Source organism: Pezoporus wallicus, unplaced genomic scaffold (assembly GCF_028554395.1).
Source record: "Pezoporus wallicus isolate ANWC-B61680 ecotype Strahan unplaced genomic scaffold, APGP_CSIRO_Pwel_v1 contig_8226, whole genome shotgun sequence".
NCBI classification, from domain to species: domain Eukaryota; kingdom Metazoa; phylum Chordata; class Aves; order Psittaciformes; family Psittacidae; genus Pezoporus; species Pezoporus wallicus.
In genome coordinates, this window is record NW_026635187.1 from 552586 (window position 1) to 572610 (window position 20025).

The window sequence follows — 20025 nt, forward strand, 5'->3', positions numbered from 1 at the left end:
GCCTCTTTTTTCCCTCAAAAAGCCTTATGAGCCATGAGCCTTATCAGGGGTCCTTCCTTTGCTGGGTAAAGCAGAAGGAATGTGTTACAGGGGCCAGGATGCTGAATTGTTGGTATTTTATCTCTTCTTAAAACAGTACCTGATGTTCTCCAAGTGAGACCGCTGGGTTCTCTCTGCCTGTGCTATTTCCAGCCGAGATACACAGCCCAGCACTGTCTGTTGGCATTTCTGCAGCAGCATCAGTGTCAGATAGAGGCGTGATGGGAACAGAAATAAGCTCAGGATGTGAAATACCAGCAGCTGCTGGTTCCTGGAGAGAGGAAATCAATACCTTCCCTATCAATCCAATCGTGCCAGGAGCTGCTAAAACGAGCCCAAACCTCAGGGCAGTATGTTCTGCTGGCACAGCAGCCCCTCTGCTGGCTCAGGGGATGTAATTCCTCCATCCCTCCCTGGGGTGAGTGGATCTGGTTTCCCAGCACTGCTTGTGAAGAAGGGGCTCAGCCACTCACTGTCAGCTCCCCTCTGCATATCTGTACAGATAAAGGGAGATGCTTCGCACCCCACAAGCTCAGCAGGGAGATGCTTTGCCTCCACAAGCTCAGCCACACGTGGCATTTCATTGGCAGATTCACCCCAAGAACAAGCAGCCCATGGTGAGGCAATGTGAGGACAATTTCATCTCCTTCCAACAGCCATTTATATTCTCTCCCTGTGGAAAGGTTTAGCTTTGCTGATGCTAGTGGGGAGGATGCAGCTGCTGCTTTGTTCTCTCTCTGCATCTCTCCCAAGCGTTACCTCGAGCCAGCAGTGATTTGCTTTATCATGTGGATGTGATGCTGCCTGTCTGTCGCTCCTTCTCAGGTGCTGTAAGAGCCCTGCTATTTACAGGCTAAATCCACGAGTGGAACAAGCTGGAGTTTGTTTTCTCTAGCATGAAATATGGAGGTTGGCTTATAGAAGTGGTGCTCCCATCCTTCAGCCATCTGCTCCTTCTAAAATACGTTTCTTTGTTCTGAACTGGTAGTGAAAAGTGAATCTTTACTGCCAGGAATTATGACATTAGTATCAGTATTATGCAGGGACACTCCCAAATGTGGTTTTTCAAGGTTTTCTGAGCAGCGGGGCTGCAGCTGGTGTGAGAATGGCTTTGTCAGGAGGTTACGGAAGAGATGGAGGGCAGCCAGAGAGCAGCGTGTCCCTGCCTTGTGCAGTCTCTTGCTTGTGGGTGGTGGACACTGGCCGGGAGGCAGGAGGGAGCTGGTTTTGCTGCTGCGGCTTGTTTTGGGGGTCACTGGTGCTCCATCACCAGAGCAAGTTTATACCTGAGACTGTATATGGCTGCCCCATCCCTGGCAGTGTTCAAGGCCAGGCTGGACACAGGGGCTTGGAGCAAGCTGCTCTAGTGGAAGGGGTCCCTGCCCGTGGCAGGGGTTGGAGCTGGAGGAGCTTTAAGGTCCCTTCAACCGAAACCAGGCTGGATTCCATGATGCTGTATCTGGTTAGCTCACGGGGCAGCCAGCTCTTGTGGTACAGTTCAGGGAGCAGAGCGTGGATTTCTGACCTTTAATGCCTCTGTGATGCTGCAGAGGCAGGGAGCAGGCAGTGTGAAGGCAGTGAACAGGCAGTGTGCAGGCAGGCTGCAAGCAGTGTGCAGGCAGGGAGCAGGCAAGGTGCAGGCAGGATGCCTTGGCTCATCCAGCCCCCCACCCTGGGGGCTCCTGCTTCCATTCAGCCCTTTCCATCCTCCCTGGATCCAGCCTCCTGGCACACATTGCTCCATGCTCAGAGAGCCACACGTGTGGGGTGCTGGTGGCAGCAGGGCCTGGTGCCGGGGGATGAGGAGGCAGAGGGTGCAGTGCCCGGCTTGGCACCTCTCCTGCTTTGCTGAGCATTCCTTGTGCCCCTCCAGGTGAACTTCAACGAGCCACTCTCCATGCTGCAGAGGCTGACAGAGGACCTGGAGTACCACGAGCTGCTGGACAAGGCGGCCAAGTGCGAGAGCTCCACGGAGCAGATGTGCTTCGTGGCTGCCTTCTCTGTGTCTTCCTACTCCACAACCGTCCACCGCACCGCGAAGCCCTTCAACCCGCTGCTGGGGGAGACCTACGAGCTGGACCGGCTCGAGGAGCTGGGCTTCCGCTCCCTCTGCGAGCAGGTGAGCTGGGGCTGTGGAGGGGCTCAGTGTGCCTGTCCTGCTGCCCGTGTCCAGCCAAAGCACCAGCATTTCCTTGCACTGAGCATCCTCCTGGCTGAGGCAGCTTGCAGGTTGGTGTTGGTGTTGGCAGCAGCTGCAGCGGGCACAACCCAAGCCATTTTTCAGCAGCAGAGTGTCCATCCCAGTGTTGTAGAGCAAAAGGTGGGACAGACAGATGGATGCTCTTCCAGCTGCTCTGAACCTCCCCTGAATGCTGCATGTGCTGCTCAGCCCAGGGCACTGAGCAAAGCGTTGATAATCTGGTGCCTGAAATCCTGTTATCCAAATAGGATTGTCTCCTGCTGGTGACAGTGGGATTTAACAGGGAGCATTTTGCTGTGCTCCTGTGTGTAATCCAGCAGCCTGGGGCACTCAGCACCCTGGCATGGGAATGGCTTTAACCTGCCAGAGGGGAGACTGAGATGAGCTCTGAGGCAGAAGCTCTTCCCTGTGAAGGTGCTGAGGCGCTGGCACAGGGTGCCCAGAGAAGCTGTGGCTGCCCCATCCCTGGCAGTGTTCAAGGCCAGGTTGGACACAGGGGCTTGGAGCAAGCTGCTCTAGTGGAAGGGGTCCCTGCCTGTGGCAGGGGCTGGAGCTGGAGGAGCTTTAAGGCCCCTTCCAACCCAAACCAGGCTGTGGTTCTAAGGTAACATTTTGCTAACAAGCCTCAGCAGATCCTGGCAGGAGCTTCGTTCACCTCCTTTTGCTGCTGGGGAACCTCACGGGAGGTCACCCCAGTGCGCAGTGGAGCATCCTTATGGCTGAAGCTGGCATGGAGCTCCCAGGAGCCACACTGCGAGCACTCACCAGGGCTCTCTGGTGCTGGTGGCTGTCCCTCACGGGCTGTTTCTCCTCTCCCCAGGTGAGCCACCACCCCCCTGCAGCCGCCCATCACGTCTTCTCCACGCGAGGGTGGACTTTGTGGCAGGAAATCACCATTGCCAGCAAGTTCAGGGGCAAATACCTCTCCATCATGCCACTGGGTAGGTGACACGCTGAGGTTTGGGGCTTGCTTTTATCCCTGCACTGCTCGTGCAATACCTAAAGTTTAGAGCAGCTTGGCAGTGCCTTGGGCTCACCCAGGGCCCAGTGAATTCCACCCTGGGAGCACGGATTGGTGCTCCTGATGACTGGTGCTAACTCATCTCCCCTGGAAATGAATGTATCAGCTGCAGAGGCTGCGTTGCTTGCTGCTGGCACCATAGCAGAGGTGCTTTGGAAATGCCCTGCTTGCCCATGAATTGATTTCTCTTGAAGTGATACTTACAGGTTGTCTTGCTGCCTGGTTTAACCCCCTCCCCAGCAGCCAGATGCAATAAGCTGCTTCCTTCCACTGTTCTGTTTGTCTTCTGCCTGTCCCTGGGCTGAGTAGAAGTAGTTTTGACATTGAGAGTCAACCAGGCAGCACCTTTCTGACCTGCTTTTGAAATGAGTGGTTTTGGGGTGTTGGGAAGAGGGCAGAGGCTGTGCAGGTCCCTGCCTGCAGCAGAAAATGGAGCATGCAGCAATGAGAAGGATGAATGATGGGAGAGGCAGGTAGAGGGGCTGAGCTGGCTCTGAGGACCAGCATGGTGCTGGGGTGGTGCCCACAGCCCTGCCCTCTCTCTGCAGGTGCCATCCACCTCGAGTTCCACTCCAGTGGGAATCACTATGTCTGGAGGAAAGTCACCTCCACTGTTCACAACATCATTGTGGGCAAGCTCTGGATTGACCAGGTTGGTGCCTACGGGTCTGAGGTGATGGGTCCTGCCTGGCCTCACCTGGCTCTGGGCAGGGGGGCTGGAGAGGCATTGCCTTCCTGAGGTGGATGTTGGTGTCCCCACCGTACTCCTACCGCAATAGGAAGCTGTGCTTCCCTGCAGGGATGGGGCGAAGCTTCCCGGAGCAGCTTCTCATGGTTCTTCCCAAATCCAGCAGCTCCATGGGGCAGGGTGGGTGATGGGTTCGACCCCATGGGGCTGCCTGGGGTGGCCGGGTGGGGGCTGCAGACGTGGGTGATGCTGCGGCTGGTGTTGATCTGTACCTGCACTGCAACTAATGCCTGATTTGTCTCCTTGCCAAGCCTCTCACTTGCTCTGGTTCTGTGTCTTTTATCTAGTCTGGTGAAATAGAGATTGTTAACCATAAGTCAAAAGATAAATGCCAGCTGAAATTTACCCCCTACAGCTACTTCTCCAGAGATGTTCCCCGAAAGGTGTGTATCCAGCAATCTCCCTGCTCCTTCTGCCTGTCCTGGCTGGGATGAGACCTGGCTCTTGCCTCTAAGCTGGGCTCAGAGGGCCACAGTCCTGCCCGTGCTGGCCCCTCTGCCATGGGTCACCAGGGAGGGCTGGGGGGCACCTCCAAGCAGAGCCCATGTTGGGTTCTCCATGTGCTGGAGCTGCAGCACTGAGACCTGGGAAGGGTTTGATGGGCTGGAGACCCCCCTTCACGGTCAGAATGGGCGCACACTCCCCAGTCCTGGGCTCTGGTTGGGGACCTGGAGGGTGTTGTCCCCCCTGCACCTCTGCCTGTCCTCTGGGCCTTTCCAAACGTCACCAGAGCCATCTCCTCCTGCCAGGTGACAGGGGTGGTGAGCGACGCCGATGGCAAAGCGCACTACGTCATGTCTGGCACGTGGGATGAGAAGATGGAGTGCTCCAAGATCGTGCAGAGCAGCCACGGCAGCACCAGCATGGAGGGGAAGCAGAAAACCGTCTACCAGACGTTGTCTCCAAAGGTCCTGTGGAAGAAGTACCCCCTCCCGTGAGTCCCTCCTGTCACCCTGAGCCCCACGGGGTGAACTCGTGTGCCCAGAGCAGAGGACGTGGGAAGGGGAGCAGGGCTTTGTGTGGCTGCGCACAGCAGCTCCCTGCAAGGGGAGGGTGGCTTTGAGGGATGTTGGGGCAGTTGGAGGTACTGGTTTTTGGGCCGCTGGTGATGGCAGGAGATGTGTGGGCTGCATAGGCATCCCTGGCCATCCTGTTCCACCAGCTGCTTTAGCCCTCAGGAGAGCGGTCCTCTTGACTCTCCTGCCCACAGCAGGGATGCTCTGAAGTCAGTGGAAGGTGCCCCTGCCCATGGCAGGAGGCTGGAACTGGATGATCTTAAGGTCCTTTCCAACCCAAACCGGGCTGGAATTCTCTGTGATTCTGTGATCCAGCAGCTTTTGGGTGAAGCCATTCTCTGTCTTGGCTGTGCACTCAGAAGTCATAGGCTTGGCTTTTAGCCTGCCCGTGTGGAGGCAGCAGAGGAGGGATCTGCTCCCCTCCAAGACATGTCAAAGCATCACCGGCATCTCCATTTAGCAGGTGGGAGGAGGGGCTCCCCAGATCCCAGCCTGGTTTGGGCTGAAGGGACCTCAGAGCTCCTCCAGCTCCAACCCCTGCCATGGGCAGGGACCCCTTCCACTAGAGCAGCTTGCTCCAAGCCCCTGTGTCCAACCTGGCCTTGAACACTGCCAGGGATGGGGCAGCCGCAGCTTCTCTGGGCACCCTGTAAAAAAACCTCTGGTTTGGGGTGGCAGGAGAAGCATCAGTGGGGCTGGGATGAGACGTGAGGACACGGGGGGCTGGGGAGCTCTGCTCCAGGTGGGAGCACCTCCACCACGCTGACCGGGGCTCTGTGGCCGCAGGGAGAACGCTGAGAACATGTACTTCTTCTCGGAGCTGGCCCTCACGCTGAACGAGCCCGAGGAGCGCGTGGCCCCCACCGACAGCCGCCTGCGCCCCGACCAGCGCCTCATGGAGAGCGGCCGCTGGGACGAGGCCAACGTGGAGAAGCAGCGGCTGGAGGAGAAGCAGCGAGCCGTGCGGCGCCGGAGGGAGGCCGAGGCCGTGGAGGCCCTGGAGGAAGGTGAGATCCTGTGGGATGCTGGCGGGGCAGGGACCACCCTGGGAGGGGGGGATGCAGCGTTGAAACCCCCCCGCTCGGTCTGGGGGATGCAGGAAGGGCCCTGTGGCTCTTAGCATGGGATTCACCAGCTTTCGGCTGGGAAAAGCATCCCTTATCCTGTGTTTAGGGGGTCTGTAGGGATGCTGGGGAGGAACTCTTCATTAGGCACTGTAGTGATAGGACAAGGGGTGATGGGTTCAAACAAACAGGGGAAGTTTAGATTGGATATAAGGAGGAAATTCTTTACTGTGAGGGTGGTGAGGCACTGGAATGGGTTGCCCAGGGAAGCTGTGAGTGCTCCATCCCTGGCGGTGTTCAAGGCCAGACTGGACAGAGCCTTAGGTGCCATGGTTTAGTGTGAGGTGTCCCTGCCCATGGCAGGGGGTTGGAACTGGATGATCTTAAGGTCCTTTCCAACCCGAACTATTCTGCGATTCCCCCTGCCAGGCAAGGACTACGAGGGCTACATCCCACTGTGGTTTGAGCGCAAGTTGGACGCCATGACAGGGGAGCTCATCTGTGTCTATAAAGGTGGCTACTGGGAGGCCAAGGACAAGCAGGACTGGAGCATGTGCCCCGACATCTTCTGAGCCGCCCCCGGGCCGGCCTCTGCTCACCGGGACAAGACAGAGGGACAGCGAGGCCACGCTGGCAGCATCCCGCTGGCGCTTGACAGGGCAAATACATCCCCCCCGAGTCAGCCCCCGCAGGAATGTGAGAAGCAAACGTACCCAGGGACTCCAAACCTATTTTTTTACGCACTAATAAATGGCTGGTGGAGTTCACCGATGGGTTTGCAGCAGCTGCCGAGGCGGGAGGACCCCCGAGGCTGGCTCCATCCTACCTGAATGCGTTTGCTGCTGCCAGGAGCTGCTGCCTCTGTCTTGCAGCATCTCGGCTGTGCTGGCTGAGATGTCAGCTTCCAAAGATGCTCACGCTGTGGGGATGCAGTGCACACGTGTGAGCTCTTCCCTTTGACGTGGTTTTCTCTTTTCCCCCGTTTCTGTGTGGACTTGATGGAATTACTTTATTTTTTTACGTCGGCTCCTGGTTCGGGTTCCCTCGAAGACAGACGTGAACAACGCGGTGTCCTGCTGGGAAATCGGTCCCCAGGGGCTGTGACACTTGATCCTGGAGGCTTTTGGTGGGTCCCACGGTGCCCAGTGGTCCCAGTAACACCAATTTGGATATTTCAGCTGTGACTTTGGGTTGTTTTTTTTCCCTTTTTCTTTAAGAAGCACTGGAGCAGATTCCCTGCAGTCTGCTGTGCTTAGCCAAGGTTTGGGACTGTCTTTAACATGATGCTTTGTTAGAATGATTTGAGTGAGGTTTGGGTTGGTTTGGTTTTCCTGCAGCCACATCCAAAGGAGAAACAGCCTTGCCGATGTTGGGAATACTTGGCAGACCCAGGGCAAAGAGGTTTGTCCCCAGTGATGCTCTGGGGTCCACGTTCTGGCCCTCTCCCGCTCTGTACCGCTGCAGCCAAGGGGCTGAACCTCGGTGCTGGCACTGTAGGCAGCATCTCCCTGCTGAGCTCTGCCAGACACCGGGAGGGAAGAGGTGCCATGGTGCCAATGGGATGGAGCATCCCTGAGGCGCAGTCTTGGTCCTGGGTCTCCCATCCCTGTGTCTTCCCCATCAAGCCATGCAGCTCTGGTCCATGGTCCCCTGGCATGGTGGGGCTGAGCCTGGAGGGCACCCACAGCCCAGCTCCCTTCGTCCTCCCCTTGTGGCTGCTCTATTGCAGGAGCAGTTTCAGGTAATCGCTAAAGCAGCCTGAGCACGGGGCTGGGGGAGCCCCACGTCCCTCCTGGCCCCTCCTGCAGCCCTGGACCTGCCGGGAGGAGCGGAGCAATCCCTGCTGATGATCGGCGAGGACCAGGAGCGAGCGGTGCTGGGGCATGGAACGGGAGGATGGAGGTGGCAGGTCCTGAACGTGGGATCTGCTGGGCCAGAGAGTGTCAGGGACCTGGACGTTTGCCCCATCGGATCTCAGTTTGATGTCTTCACCATATCACCCGCTGCTGCCTCGCAGGGGTCAGAGCCCGCCCCTAGCCGGACTGTCACATCCACATTGGAAGATAATTAGCAATAATGAACTTTGAGGCAATGGTAACTGGAATCCCCAGGCTGCACATGGGACACGTATGCAATCAGGTTCTTCATCAGTCTCCTCCTGGTTGGCTTCTCTTCCAGCACCTTCCATACCTGTTCTTCACAGCACACCTACATGTACAGTATATATAGACCTTATACGGCATAACAGTAGTGAGTTGGCTCTTGGGAGTGGCAACACCCACGGATTCCCATGTACCCTTTAATCTTATTTATTTGCTTCTAATTTATACATATATATATAAATATATATAAAATTATTTTGCTTAAATTTCTATGGTACACAATAGATGAAAAATAATGAAGACAGAAGTGTCTGTCTGAGTTTTTGTAGCACCATTTCCCTGGGCTCACCCCCGAGGTAGGATGTAGGGCTGATGGCAGCCGGGTAACTCCCAAAGCAGAGAAGCAACACGTTACCCCAGAGCTGGATGCGGGAGCGTTCAGGCAGTGTTACACAGGCATCCCCTTCTGGGAACGCTGCGTCTGGGGTTTGAAGGGAGGTGCTCGGTGTCCCCCCCCTTGCTCCAGGCCACTTCCCGGCTCCATGGGCATTGCAGCGTGGTTTGTGGTGGCAACCAAAGCTGCCCAGGGTGGGGCTTATTGTGAAAGGGGCTGGAAATGGAGCTCTTCAGCTGCCTCATGTGCCCTGTCTGCTCTGTCAGTGCAGCTGGAGGGGTGAGGAGCTCCTGCCCCGGCTGTTCCCCATCCAGGAGCCGAGCGTTCCCACGGCAGAGGAGAGCTCAGTAAGTGCTGGCACCGAGGGTCCTGCTGGGCTCTGGGAGCCTGGGACGTGCTCTCTGCTGTACCCCATTGCTGCTGCCGTTTTGAAAGCCCATCCCAGACCCCGCTCAGCCCCGTGGGGCAGCGCCAGGAGCACCCCAAGGCAGAATTCCCTCTTTTTTGAGGCTGATTTTAAGAATTCCACTCTTTGGAGACCTCCTAACGGCAGCACTTACCCACAGCACATCCCCTGCTCTTTCTGTTGCCCCTCCCCGAGGATTTTAATGTCATTCCACTGTAAATGCTGTCGGATGTATTTCTTTTGGAACAATATATTGTGAGTGATCCCTCTTCTCCTACACAGAAATAAAACTTGGATTCGGGAGTTTTAAAAGCCGCAGTGCTGAGATGGTCACTCGCTCCCCCAAGGATGCAGGTGCGGGGCATGGAGGAGCCCTGAGGTGGGTGAGCTCCGTGGTGGATGGTAGGTGGGGTGGCCAGGGAGAGGATCCAGAGAGGGGATGGACTGTGGGAGGTAGCTCAGGGAAGGAGATGGCCCAGGGATGAGGGCTTTAAGGGGTGGCCCAGGGGGCAAGGGGCGTCGATGGAGAAGGATCAGGTTGCCCAGAGAGGAGATGGTGCAGGGAAGGTGGTCTGAGGAGAGGGAGGGGAGGACAGGGGAGGAATTGGCTCAGCAGGGACTGTCCAAGGCTGGAGATGTCCGAGGGGAGGTCTAGGAAAGCAGGAACACGAGAGGACGTCCAGGGGCAGGGACCCATGGAAGAAGGTCGTCCAGGAGGAGCTTAGGGGAGAAGGGGGAAGCCCAGGGGAGGAGAGCACCCGGGAGGAGATGTCCCAGTGCAGGTTGGCCAAGGCAGAAGGTGGTTGCCCAGGGCAGAGGAGAGGTGGCCCAGGGGAGCTGCAGGCGGGTGGGGGAAGCCCAGGCAGGCTCAGACTGGTTGGAGGCTGCAGCGTTGCCAGGAGACAGGCACACACAGCACAGCCTGTCCCGCTGTCCCATCCCAATGTCCCGTCCTGTCCCGCTGTCCTGTCCCTCTGTCTTGTCCCGTCCCACTGTCCTGCCCACACCAGCCCAGTCTGATCAGGTAAGCAAAGGTTTGGGTTGGGGACCCTCGTACCGGACCCGCTCTGTCCATGCAGGCCCTGGAGCTGGGGAGGAGCATCCCTGCACTGGGTGCAGACAGCAGCACATGGGGCACACGGCCCCAGGTGAGGGCCTGGCAGCTCCAGCGTGCCGGAATCTTGGCTTCAATGGGAGGCAAAGCTGTGTCCTACTGCACCTGCAGAGCCGCTGGCGCCACGGCGCTGGAGCTGGGGGACTGTGGGGATGTCGGTGTGTTCGCTCTGAAGCCTGATGAGTGCACGGGGGCTTCTAGCGTGTTACCCTCACCTTGCCTTGTGTTGCAGGCCTGGGGGCAGGCATGGAGCTGGAGGAAGCTGTCTCCAAAGGCCAGACCCGCAGTAAGGCTGCAGCCAGAGGGATGTCTGTATCTCCCCGTGCCTTTGGTCCAGTACTGCCAGGGACACGCTTGTCCCATCCACGCCACAGCGGAGCAGTTTGGAAGCCCTGGGTGAAACAGGCCAGGGCTGCTGCTGCTGCTGCTGCCCTCCCTGCCTGCTCCCCACTCCCCAGCACAGGGGGTTTGCCCCCCAGGGCTTTAAGAGCTGCTGCTCTGTCCTGACCTGCAGCACTGATCTTCCTCCTCTCTTCAGGGCTGGGCCCAGGGAAGCTGCTGGGATTTGCAGGATCCTGGGCAAGGAAACACCAGGACCAAGGGCTGGACCCCGTTGATGCCCAGCACAGCCAGGTGTGGGGCAGGGGGTCACATTGTGAGGGTGCAGTGGGACAGCCCCGGGGGGCACTGATGGAGGGTGCGCAGTGCCCCATGCCCTGGTGTCCCATGCCCTGGTGTCCCCTCTGCAGCACCACAGCCTGGGCACAGGCAGCGGCAGGGACGGTGCCATCGCTCCCGACACCTTCCTCAATGGCTCCTGGCTGGCTGGTGAGTGGGGACAGGGCACTTGGGTGCTCTCCTAGCTCTGCCTTGCCCCCTGTCCTGCAGTGATGCCCGGTGGGGACAGGCACATGGCAGAGCAGCAAGGGCTGGGAGAGCAAACCTGGTGCTGGGAGATGTCAGAGGGGCTCCCGCAGAGATCCCAAAGGGTGGGTTGGGAGCAGGGCCCTCCCATCAGGCAGTGGCTTCCCATAGTTTGTGCTTGAAGAGCTAAGAGCATCCTCCCCTGTGCCCTGCAGCCCCAACAAGGCTTTGTGCTGCACCCACTGAGCTGAGCTGCTGCAGCAGCGCCCGGGAGCGTCCATCAGAGGAAACATCACCAGGGTTATAAACCCAGGAGGGGATGTTGGAACTTTGTGTTTTGAATCCCAGAATCCCAGCCTGGTTTGGGTTGGAAGGGACCTTAAAGCTCCTCCAGCTCCAACCCCTGCCACGGGCAGGGACCCCTTCCACTAGAGCAGCTTGCTCCAAGCCCCTGTGTCCAACCTGGCCTTGAACACTGCCAGGGATGGGGCAGCCACAGCTTCTCTGGGCACCCTGTGCCAGCGCCTCAGCACCCTCACAGGGAAGAGCTTCTGCCTCAGAGCTCATCTCAGTCTCCCCTCTGGCAGGTTAAAGCCATTCCCCTTGGCCTGTCACAGTATCACAGTATCACAGTATGTTAGAGATTGGAAGGGACCTCGAAAGATCATCTAGTCCAATCCCCCTGCCGGAGCAGGAACACCTAGATAATGTTACACAGGAATGCGTCCAGGCGGGTTTTGAATGTCTCCAGGGAAGGAGACTCCACAACCTCCCTGGGCAGCCTGTTCCAGTGTTCCGTCACCCTCACTGAGAAGAAGTTTCTTCTCAAGTTTAAGTGGAACCTCTTGTGTTCCAGTTTGTACCCATTACCCCTTGTCCTATCATTGTTTGCCACTGAGTAGAGCCTGGCTCCGTCCTCGTGACACTCCCCCTTTATATATTTATAGACACTGATAAGGTCACCCCTCAGTCTCCTCTTCTCCAAACTATAGAGACCCAGCTCCCTCAGTCTTTCCTCATAAGGGAGATGTTCCACTCCCTTAATCATCTTTGTTGCCCTGCGCTGGACTCTCTCCAGCAGCTCCCTGTCCTTCTTGAACTGAGGGGCCCAGAACTGGACACAATACTGTCCCTACATCCCTTGTCCCAGGCCCCTCTCCAGGTCCCTGCTGGGGAAGGAGCGGCTGAAGTCGGGATCTGGCTGGGGAGGGTGGGAAGAGTCCAGGGCTCGGGGAGCACCAAATGCTCCCCGGTGGGACCGGGCGGTGCCGGTGCCCCGGAGCTGGGTCCCACGCGGGTGTCCGGGTCCGGCGCGGGGTGCTCAGGGCTCTGCTCTCTCCCGCAGCTCTGCCGGGACCCGGAGCCGGGTGTCCCCGGGGCGGCGCCAGCGCTGTCCGGGGGGAGCAGCGCTGCCGGGGGCTGGCTCCGCTCCTGGGCTCCCGGCCCCTCCCGGGGGATCGGGGCAGCTCCAGCTCCGTCCGCACCGAGGACTTGGCGGACAGGCTCCGGGCGGGCGCGGCGCGGCCCCTGCTGTCCTCGGAGGAGGAGGAGCAGCCCGCTGCGGGCCGTGCTCCTGGGCCCGATGAGCCCTTGCTCCCCGCAGGGAGCAGCCCTCGTGTCCGGCCGCCCTCGGTGCAGGGCAGGTCCCCAGCGCTGGTGAGGGCGGGGAGCCTGGAGTCCCTGGGAGGGAGGATTTCCAGCCTGAGCCGGAGCGGAGCTCTGGGGGTGAGCGGAGGGGGGGCCCGGCCAGGACCCTCCCCGCACCCATCCCTGGCCCTGGGCGCCTCTCCCCACGGACAAGAGCAATGGGGCATCACCTGGGGCGGGCAAGGGAAGGACCCGGCTGCCCGGGGTCCGCGGGGAGCTGCGGGCCCTGTGCCACGGACCGGCTATGCCAGGAGCAGGGGGCACCGCAGCAGCGAGGCCCCGGTCCCGCTGCGGCGGGAGGCACCCCAGGGACAGCCCGGGAGCGGTGCGAAGGGAGGAGCAGGCAGCAGATGGGTCCGAGCTCCCTGCGCCCCTCCCCGTGAGTCCGGGCTGGCTGCAGGGTGCTGGGGGTGCCAAGCATGGGGAAGGGGCATGGCCGGGGCAGGCACCCCCTGGGCACGGCACCAGTTGCTCACGGGCTGCGTGGGCTCCCCCCATCCCCAAATGCCGTTTCTCTCACCGGTCCCACAGCATCAGGACCCCTCGGGGGATGTGGGGCCGGGGCGGACGGGTCACCCCGCCCTGCACGAGCGGCCCCCTGGCTGCGTGGGAAGCAGGGGGTTGTCCTGCCCTGCAAGGTACGGCCCCAAACACAGCCCCCGAGGGACGGCTGTGCCCTGCTGTGGGGTACCGAGGGGTGGGGGCTGCCCAGGGAGCAGCCCCGGCTGTGTCGGGGTGCACGGGGTGGGAATGGGCCCCTGGAGACCAAACCTGGTCCTGATCCTCGTGTCCCGTGTGGTGGCCATGGGGATGCGGTGGGAAAGGACAATGGGTTTGTCGCCAGCATGCAGCGAGGCGGCCGGTGTCGCTGCATTGGTCTCCGCAGGGGAGGCAGGAGGGGACATGGGACACAGGAGCTGCTGCAAAGGGGACTCGGAGCAAAGTGGACAGAGCCAGGTACTGTGGGTCCAGGGATGATGGATCCTGTGCTGAGGCTGGAGACACAGCTCGGGGATGCTCGCAGGTGCCAGTGCCTGGGAGCAGAACGTGACACTGGGAGCCCAAGGAGGGTTCTGGACCGCTGGTGCTGAGTGGGCATCTGTGGGGCCGCTGTCTGCAGTGGTGCCAATGGGGAAGTGGGTGATGGTGTCCTCCCTGCAGGGCTGGGCTGGACGCGTGCTGCTGGGACCCGATGGGCCTGGAGAGGATGGTGAGGTGCCCTCGAGCTGGGCAAAGCGGGGTGGCCAGGGACAGCCCCAGTGGCAAGGACAGGCTGGGGGGACAGGGGGCTGCAGGGGCTGGGCTTAGGGGGGGAGAGCACTGGGGCTCCTGAGCGCCGCAGGGGGACCAGAGCCGGCTCCCGGAAGAGACAAGGACATGGGAGGTGGAAAAGGGGGATTTTCCAGTGTTGGCAGGGGCAAAGAGCCTGTGACTGCTGCCAGGAGGGGCTGGAGATGGAGAGGAGGAAAAGAATGGCTTTGCAAGAGGAGAAACTGGAGCTACAGAAGGTCAGTGGCCTCCTGGCTTCCCAGCACGGTCAGGATCACACTGGAGGTTCCCTGGGAAGGAGCACTTCACATTCCCCGCTGGAGGCTAAGCCCCTTAGCCAGGCATGCGCATGTCCTATGGGAAGTGTTCAGCGCTGTCCAGATTCCTAAGGAGCCAAACTAAATTTACCTGTGGGAAGGGTTTATTGAGGGCTGGAGCTTCGGAGGGAAGGATTTGTCAGGAAACGACTCTTCGGCTGGGCTCAGGCCTGGCCATTGCTCTGAAGAGTCCCAGCAGAGGCCCCTGGGTGCAGGCAGGGCTTGATGCCGGGTGGTGATCCTGGTGCTGGTGACCCTTCCCCAGCAAACCCCAGCTCTTCCCGGGGTGTCACCAACCCCTGTGCCTGGCTGAGGGGGGGCTCGGGGTGTCCTGCACAGTGACTGCCCTTGGGAAGAGCAAGGAGGGGGGCACGGGCTGCCCCAAGGGGTGGCGTGAGCCCAGCTTCTTCTGCAGAGGCTCCGGGAGCTGGAGCATCGCTCCCACTGCCTGCTGCGGCAGAGGCAGGAGGTGCTGCGCCGGCTCCATGTGCTGCTCCTGAAGGAGAAGGTGGATGCCCTTCAGCAGCTCCAGGAGGCTCTGGAGCAGGTGGGGAAGGGAGAAAGGAATGGGGGGGATATGGAATAACTCAAGGGCACTGGAGCTGAATGAACACGGGCAGGGTCCATCTGCCAGCACACACCATGGCCTGTTGTGTTCAGCCACAGCCAAACCACCCGGTCCAGGGGCTATGGCTCACACAGGGACGGGAGCAGCACTGGGGAGCACATCAGCCCAGATGTGCTGCTTCCCCGGGGTCACCCTGGACTGCTGGGTGCAGCAGGCAGCAAGCTCAGCAGCTTGCACTTTGGCAGGGCTGGGGATGCTCAGGGAGCAGAGGAGATAGCCCATCGGGTGCCTTCGTGCCTGCTCATTCCAACCCCTTCCTGCTCAGCCCTATGCGTACAAGGTGGCTCCAGGGCTTTCCCAGGAGCTCTGACCTGGCTGCAAGGCCAGCAGTTTCTATAAGAGGCTGAATGGAGCTGGGGGGCAGACCTGGGGGTGCGGGTTCCGCTCTGATCCTTGCCTCTCCCAGCAACTGCTCCTCAAGGAAAGGGCTGTCGGGACCGCACGGCTGCAGCACCGCCTGAGCCACCCATGGGAGCAGGCTGGGAGCTGCCCGGCCATGGGGACCACCTCGGCGTGCCCGTGCCAACACAACCTGCACCCCATGGGGCAGGGCCCGCTGCCGGCAGCGGTCAGGTGAGTCCCATGGCTGCAGGGTGCTCACGCACAGGGGGGTGATGTGGGCTCCTGTGGAGGAGCCATGGGTGCTCCTGGGCTGGCTGTGGGCTGTGTCCTGCAGCTCCTCTCCTCTCCCCCAGCCCCGCGCTCCGTGTCCTGTGTGGCCTCCGGGATCAAATCCAGCAGCACATCAGGGAGCTGCAGAGGGAGCCCAGGGACGCGCCGGCTGAAGGAGGGAGGTGATCTGGGATTGGGGATGGGTCTCTCCCTTTGGAGCCATTGAGCCAGGGAGGGCTTCGACTGATGGTGTCTGACCCAGGAAGCAGCCCTCGCTGTGCCCTCTGCCTGTGCCACGCAGCTGGGGGCTGAGGGTTTGGTGATGCTTCTATAGAATCCCAGCCTGGTTTGGGCTGGGAGGGACCTTAAAGCTCCTCCAGCTCCAACCCCTGCCACGGGCAGGGACCCCTTCCGCTGGAGCTGCTCGCTCCAAGCCCTGTCCCTTCCAAACTGGTGACCTTTTCCTCTCTCATGCACAGAGATGGAGTGAAGACCCGTGCCCCCGTCCCACCTCTTCCTTGTCCCTGAGCACCGCGCCTGCCCTCCCACAGCACGGCCATGGGTCCCTGGGGCTCCTGCACCACCTCCGGGAGCTGCAGCCTGGGTAACCTGACAGTGCTGGAGGAGAACCGGGTACCACAGCACAGGAGGCACAGGGACAGCCTGGGACAAGGGACCTGCCTTCTGCCACAGCCTCACCCGAAGACTGAGCCAAAGCAAGCAAGAGGTGCAGAGTCCACCACCTGCTTTTCCCTCTCTCCGCATCTCACTGGAGAGGAGGACACTGTCTTTCATTCACAGGAGTGAGTCCAAGGAGGGTTTCTCCACGTGCAAGGGGGGGGATGCCAGTTCCCTGCAGTATTTTCTTCCTATGCCTCCTTCCAGGAGAAGGGAGGGAGGGGATTGCAATAGCTGGGTGCTGACTTTCAGGCTACGTCAGAAGGGCTTTTCGTGGTGGTTTCTGCAGTGCTGGGCTGGGGAGGTTTCTGGAATGATTTGTAATTCCCAGTGGTTCCCTTGCCGAGGTTACTACATGATCTGAAGTTTCACAAAGAGCTTTGTGGTGCAGACTCGGTGTATTTTGTTGTTGTTCTGAAGAACTTTGAAGCCCCAAATGCTTGCAGAAGTCCATGGACATCTTTGCGAAGAGCAGGATGAGGTTCCTGGCCATATGGATAATACCAGGGAAGACAAGTCTGACTCTTTAGCAGGAGGTTGAGGCAGGAATGCTCCCCATATCTCTGAATGATCACAACGTTTTCATCACTGGGAATTTCACCTCTTCCCCGTTGGAATCTCGGTTGTTATGAAGGTTTTGGTTCTGGGAGTGGTTGAAGACATCGTAAGTGGAAGATCAGCCACGGTTAACTTTGCTTTAGTGATGGGCTTTCATAGCTGACCTTGCTGGTTCTTCTGCTGTTCATGGAAACGGTGGGGTTTGCTTCTCCAGCAAGGGCTGATGAATGAAAATAGTCAGGGAGGCTTTGAGCTCGCATGGTAGGAACTGTTGGAAAGGGGCTATGAATGCTCAGGGGGGATTCAGATCTTGGATATTCTTTTGTTGTTCCTGTTGGAGGACCTGTTGATGTAAAGAAACAGCTCTGAACAATGGAAATTCAATTATCCCACGTCCAAAGCCAGCCGCTGCTCTGTTTCGTGCACAACAACGTCTATCCCAGGAGCAGGGGCAAACCATCCTGAGATTGTTATTCTACTGCTTCTTCTAAAGTGCCTAAAGTGCAACCGTTCTGTCCTCAAATCAGGTCCTTATCTTGCATTTGCATTTGCATGTCCAGGCTGCTTTGCGTGTTCATGTAAGGTCTTTGGTTTTGCTCTGGAGTTGCTCTTTGTTCCAGCAAGCCAGGGGATGAAATGAGGAAGAGCAGCATCCTCTGCAGGAAGATGATAGAATCACAGCCTGGTTTGGGTTGGAAGGGACCTTAAAATCGTTTAATCCCGACCCCTGCCACAGGCAGGGACCCCTTCCACTGGAGCAGCTTGCTCCAAGCCCCTGTGTCCAACCTGGCCTTGAACACTGCCAGGGATGGGGCAGCCACAGCTTCTCTGGGCACCCTGTGCCAGCGCCTCAGCACCCTCACAGGGAAGAGCTTCTGCCTTAGATCCAACCTGACCTTCCCCTATTTCAGTGTGAACCCATCACCCCTTGTCCTATCGCCACAGTCCCTGAGATAACTTTTGAGCATTTTCTGTCCTGTGGGCAGAAAGCAAAGAGCAGGGACCGGGCAGATCCTCAGGGCAAGGAGGACTCCTTCAGTAACCGCTTGAAGCGGAGCAGGGACCCTGTGAGGGTTCAGGGGTAATGTCGGCTGTGAGGGTGGGAAGTGTCCTCTCTGCGGTGCCCCACAGAGAAGCCCCACGAGCACAGCAGCTGCGATGAGAAGGGGATGGGGAAAACATTCCCTCTGCCTTGCCTTGGTGAGTGCTCAGAGGAGCCCTGTGCGGGAGAACTGGCAGGCAGGAGGTGGCAGGAGATGCGTGTCTGGAACGTGCTCCTGTAACCTTCCTGTGGTGTAAAACGGGGGATCCCTGGGATGTCCCATTGCTGCCGTCAGCTCCTGGGCAGTGGATTAAGGTCTCCTGCCACCAAAGCTGCAAAATGGCCTTAAAACTAACTGGTAAAGAGGGAGTCGCTGGATTTAGGGAATGGTGCTTCCATTGGGTGCACCAATGCACTGGTGCTTCCCTGGCTCCTCCACAAGGTTCTGGGGCTTGGCCAAGTCCTGCAGGGCAGTGCCAGCTTTGCTGCTGCCGAAGATGTCGCTAATCCCAAGCAGGCTCGTGCCTTGTTGCCTCCCAGACCGTAGCTGTGTAGCCAAGAGGAGGTGTAGGTGCTGGGGCTGAGGCTGGAGCGAGCCTGTTGCTGTACAGCTGCAAGGCACAGGGCTCCTGCTGGGGCCTGGCTTTGGTCCGTTTGTCTCCAGCATCATCAGTGTCGAGTTTACTCTGCAGGAAAAACACAAGTTACAAAAGGGGGAAAAATCAAAGTCAAAGCTGACACCTGCCAGTGTGCAGGGAGAGGGTGAATCTCCTTCAAATGCTCACTAATTCCCTTTGCTCCTGCACTGCGGGTCACAGCCCAGCCATTCGTTACTGGGGCTCTTCAGTCTGCAGGAGGGTAACTACCACAGAGAATGAGCCCTGCTGAGGGGTGCCCCGTGGGCCTGTTGGGATACACTGCAGAGATGAGGGTCTGACAGGACAGACCTGCAGCATCCTCCCCCTCTCTTCCCCATGTTCTTGCACAAGAATCCCGTGAGGGTATACTGGAACTTTTTCTTTTGAATCCCAGAATCCCAGCCTCGTTTGGGTTAAGGGACCTTAAACCTCACCCAGTCCCAACCCCTGCCACGGGCAGGGACACCTTCCACTGGAGCAGCTTGCTCCAAGCCCCTGTGTCCAACCTGGCCTTGAACACTGCCAGGGATGGGGCAGCCACAGCTTCTCTGGGCACCCTGTGCCAGAGTTCCAGTGGTTCAAATGGTTCCAGCAGTTCAATGGGTGCTCACTTCCTCACCTGCCTTTCCTGGGTGCAGGGGATGTGCAGCCCCCCTGAGCTGGAGGGAGCTGCTAGAGGCAGAGCTGATGTGCCCCCGCCTGAGCTCCCACTTGGCAGCATCCACAAGGCTCTTTCCCTGGCTCCTCGGGCTCAATCCACTAATGAGGATGAGATGTGCTTGCTGCAGGGGGGCAGTGCAAGAGCAGGGATCCGGCTGTGCCTGCGTGCTTGGCTCTGTGGGTGCTGTGGCTGACACGTACACGTTCACATCCATGTAACACAGGGTGTAATGAGGTTGAAAATGGAAGCACAGTGAGGCAGAGGCACAGCGTGATGCCAAAACAGAGTCTTGCAATGAGAAGCAAGAAGGGGTGTGCTGTTAAAGCGGAGACATGGCACGAGCTGCAGAAACCAAGGTTCTGGTTGAAATGCAGAGTGAGAACAATGCAAAGGGATTTGGTTGGGAATGCACAAACTGGTGGGAAGGAAAAATGCTGAGGAGACAGACACGAAGGAAGAGACAGACCTGTGAAGGAGAAGCTGCACAGTGCATCGGGGAGGGGACAGGCCAGATGACTTCAACCTGTGTCACTGGAAACTACACACCCTGATGCTTCTGCCTTGCCTTGTGCTTGGAGGGCCTCTCAGGCAGAGCAGCTTCAGGACCCCTTGATAGCATCTGGTACAAGATGTGTCCCTGTTGAAGGCAATGCAGGGATGTGAGAGCAGCAGTTAACGTTAATTTAGTGTAATCCAAGCCTGGTTGAAAGCTGGATGGAATACCCGGAGCCACCGCTCTACACCAGAAGTGATGGACTGTCGTGTAGGGGAAAGAATGAGAACGGGATGTGCTTAAAAAGAATCTGGAAAGTTCTGCTGAAGCAACGTGGAATTTGAGATGCTATGGAAAAAATCCTTTAAGAAGGTGCTACCTGACAATGGCTGTTTGATAGCGTTTTGTGCACCTGCAGCAAGGGGTGGACTAGGGAGGATTTGAGAGATCTCAATCAAGGATTAAACAGCACGAGCACCACGGGGCTGCGTGGTTAAAGCCGGGATTCCAGCCC

General features: G+C 58.7%; 1 protein-coding gene across 5 annotated transcripts in view; it reads left to right on the forward strand.

Annotated features, from left to right (window-relative positions):
• Positions 1-6855, forward strand: part of OSBP2 (oxysterol binding protein 2) — a 78718-nt gene extending 71863 nt beyond the window's left edge. For all 5 annotated transcript variants that reach the window (XM_057411091.1, XM_057411102.1, XM_057411115.1 and 2 more), the window contains 7 exons: positions 1913-2158; positions 3060-3180; positions 3809-3912; positions 4296-4391; positions 4758-4942; positions 5811-6031; positions 6518-6855. In XM_057411091.1, the coding sequence (XP_057267074.1) occupies positions 1913-2158; positions 3060-3180; positions 3809-3912; positions 4296-4391; positions 4758-4942; positions 5811-6031; positions 6518-6660 (1116 nt within the window). In that variant the 3' untranslated portion in view covers positions 6661-6855. The remainder of the gene's footprint in view (positions 1-1912; positions 2159-3059; positions 3181-3808; positions 3913-4295; positions 4392-4757; positions 4943-5810; positions 6032-6517) is intronic.
• The last annotated feature ends 13170 nt before the right edge of the window (positions 6856-20025 follow it).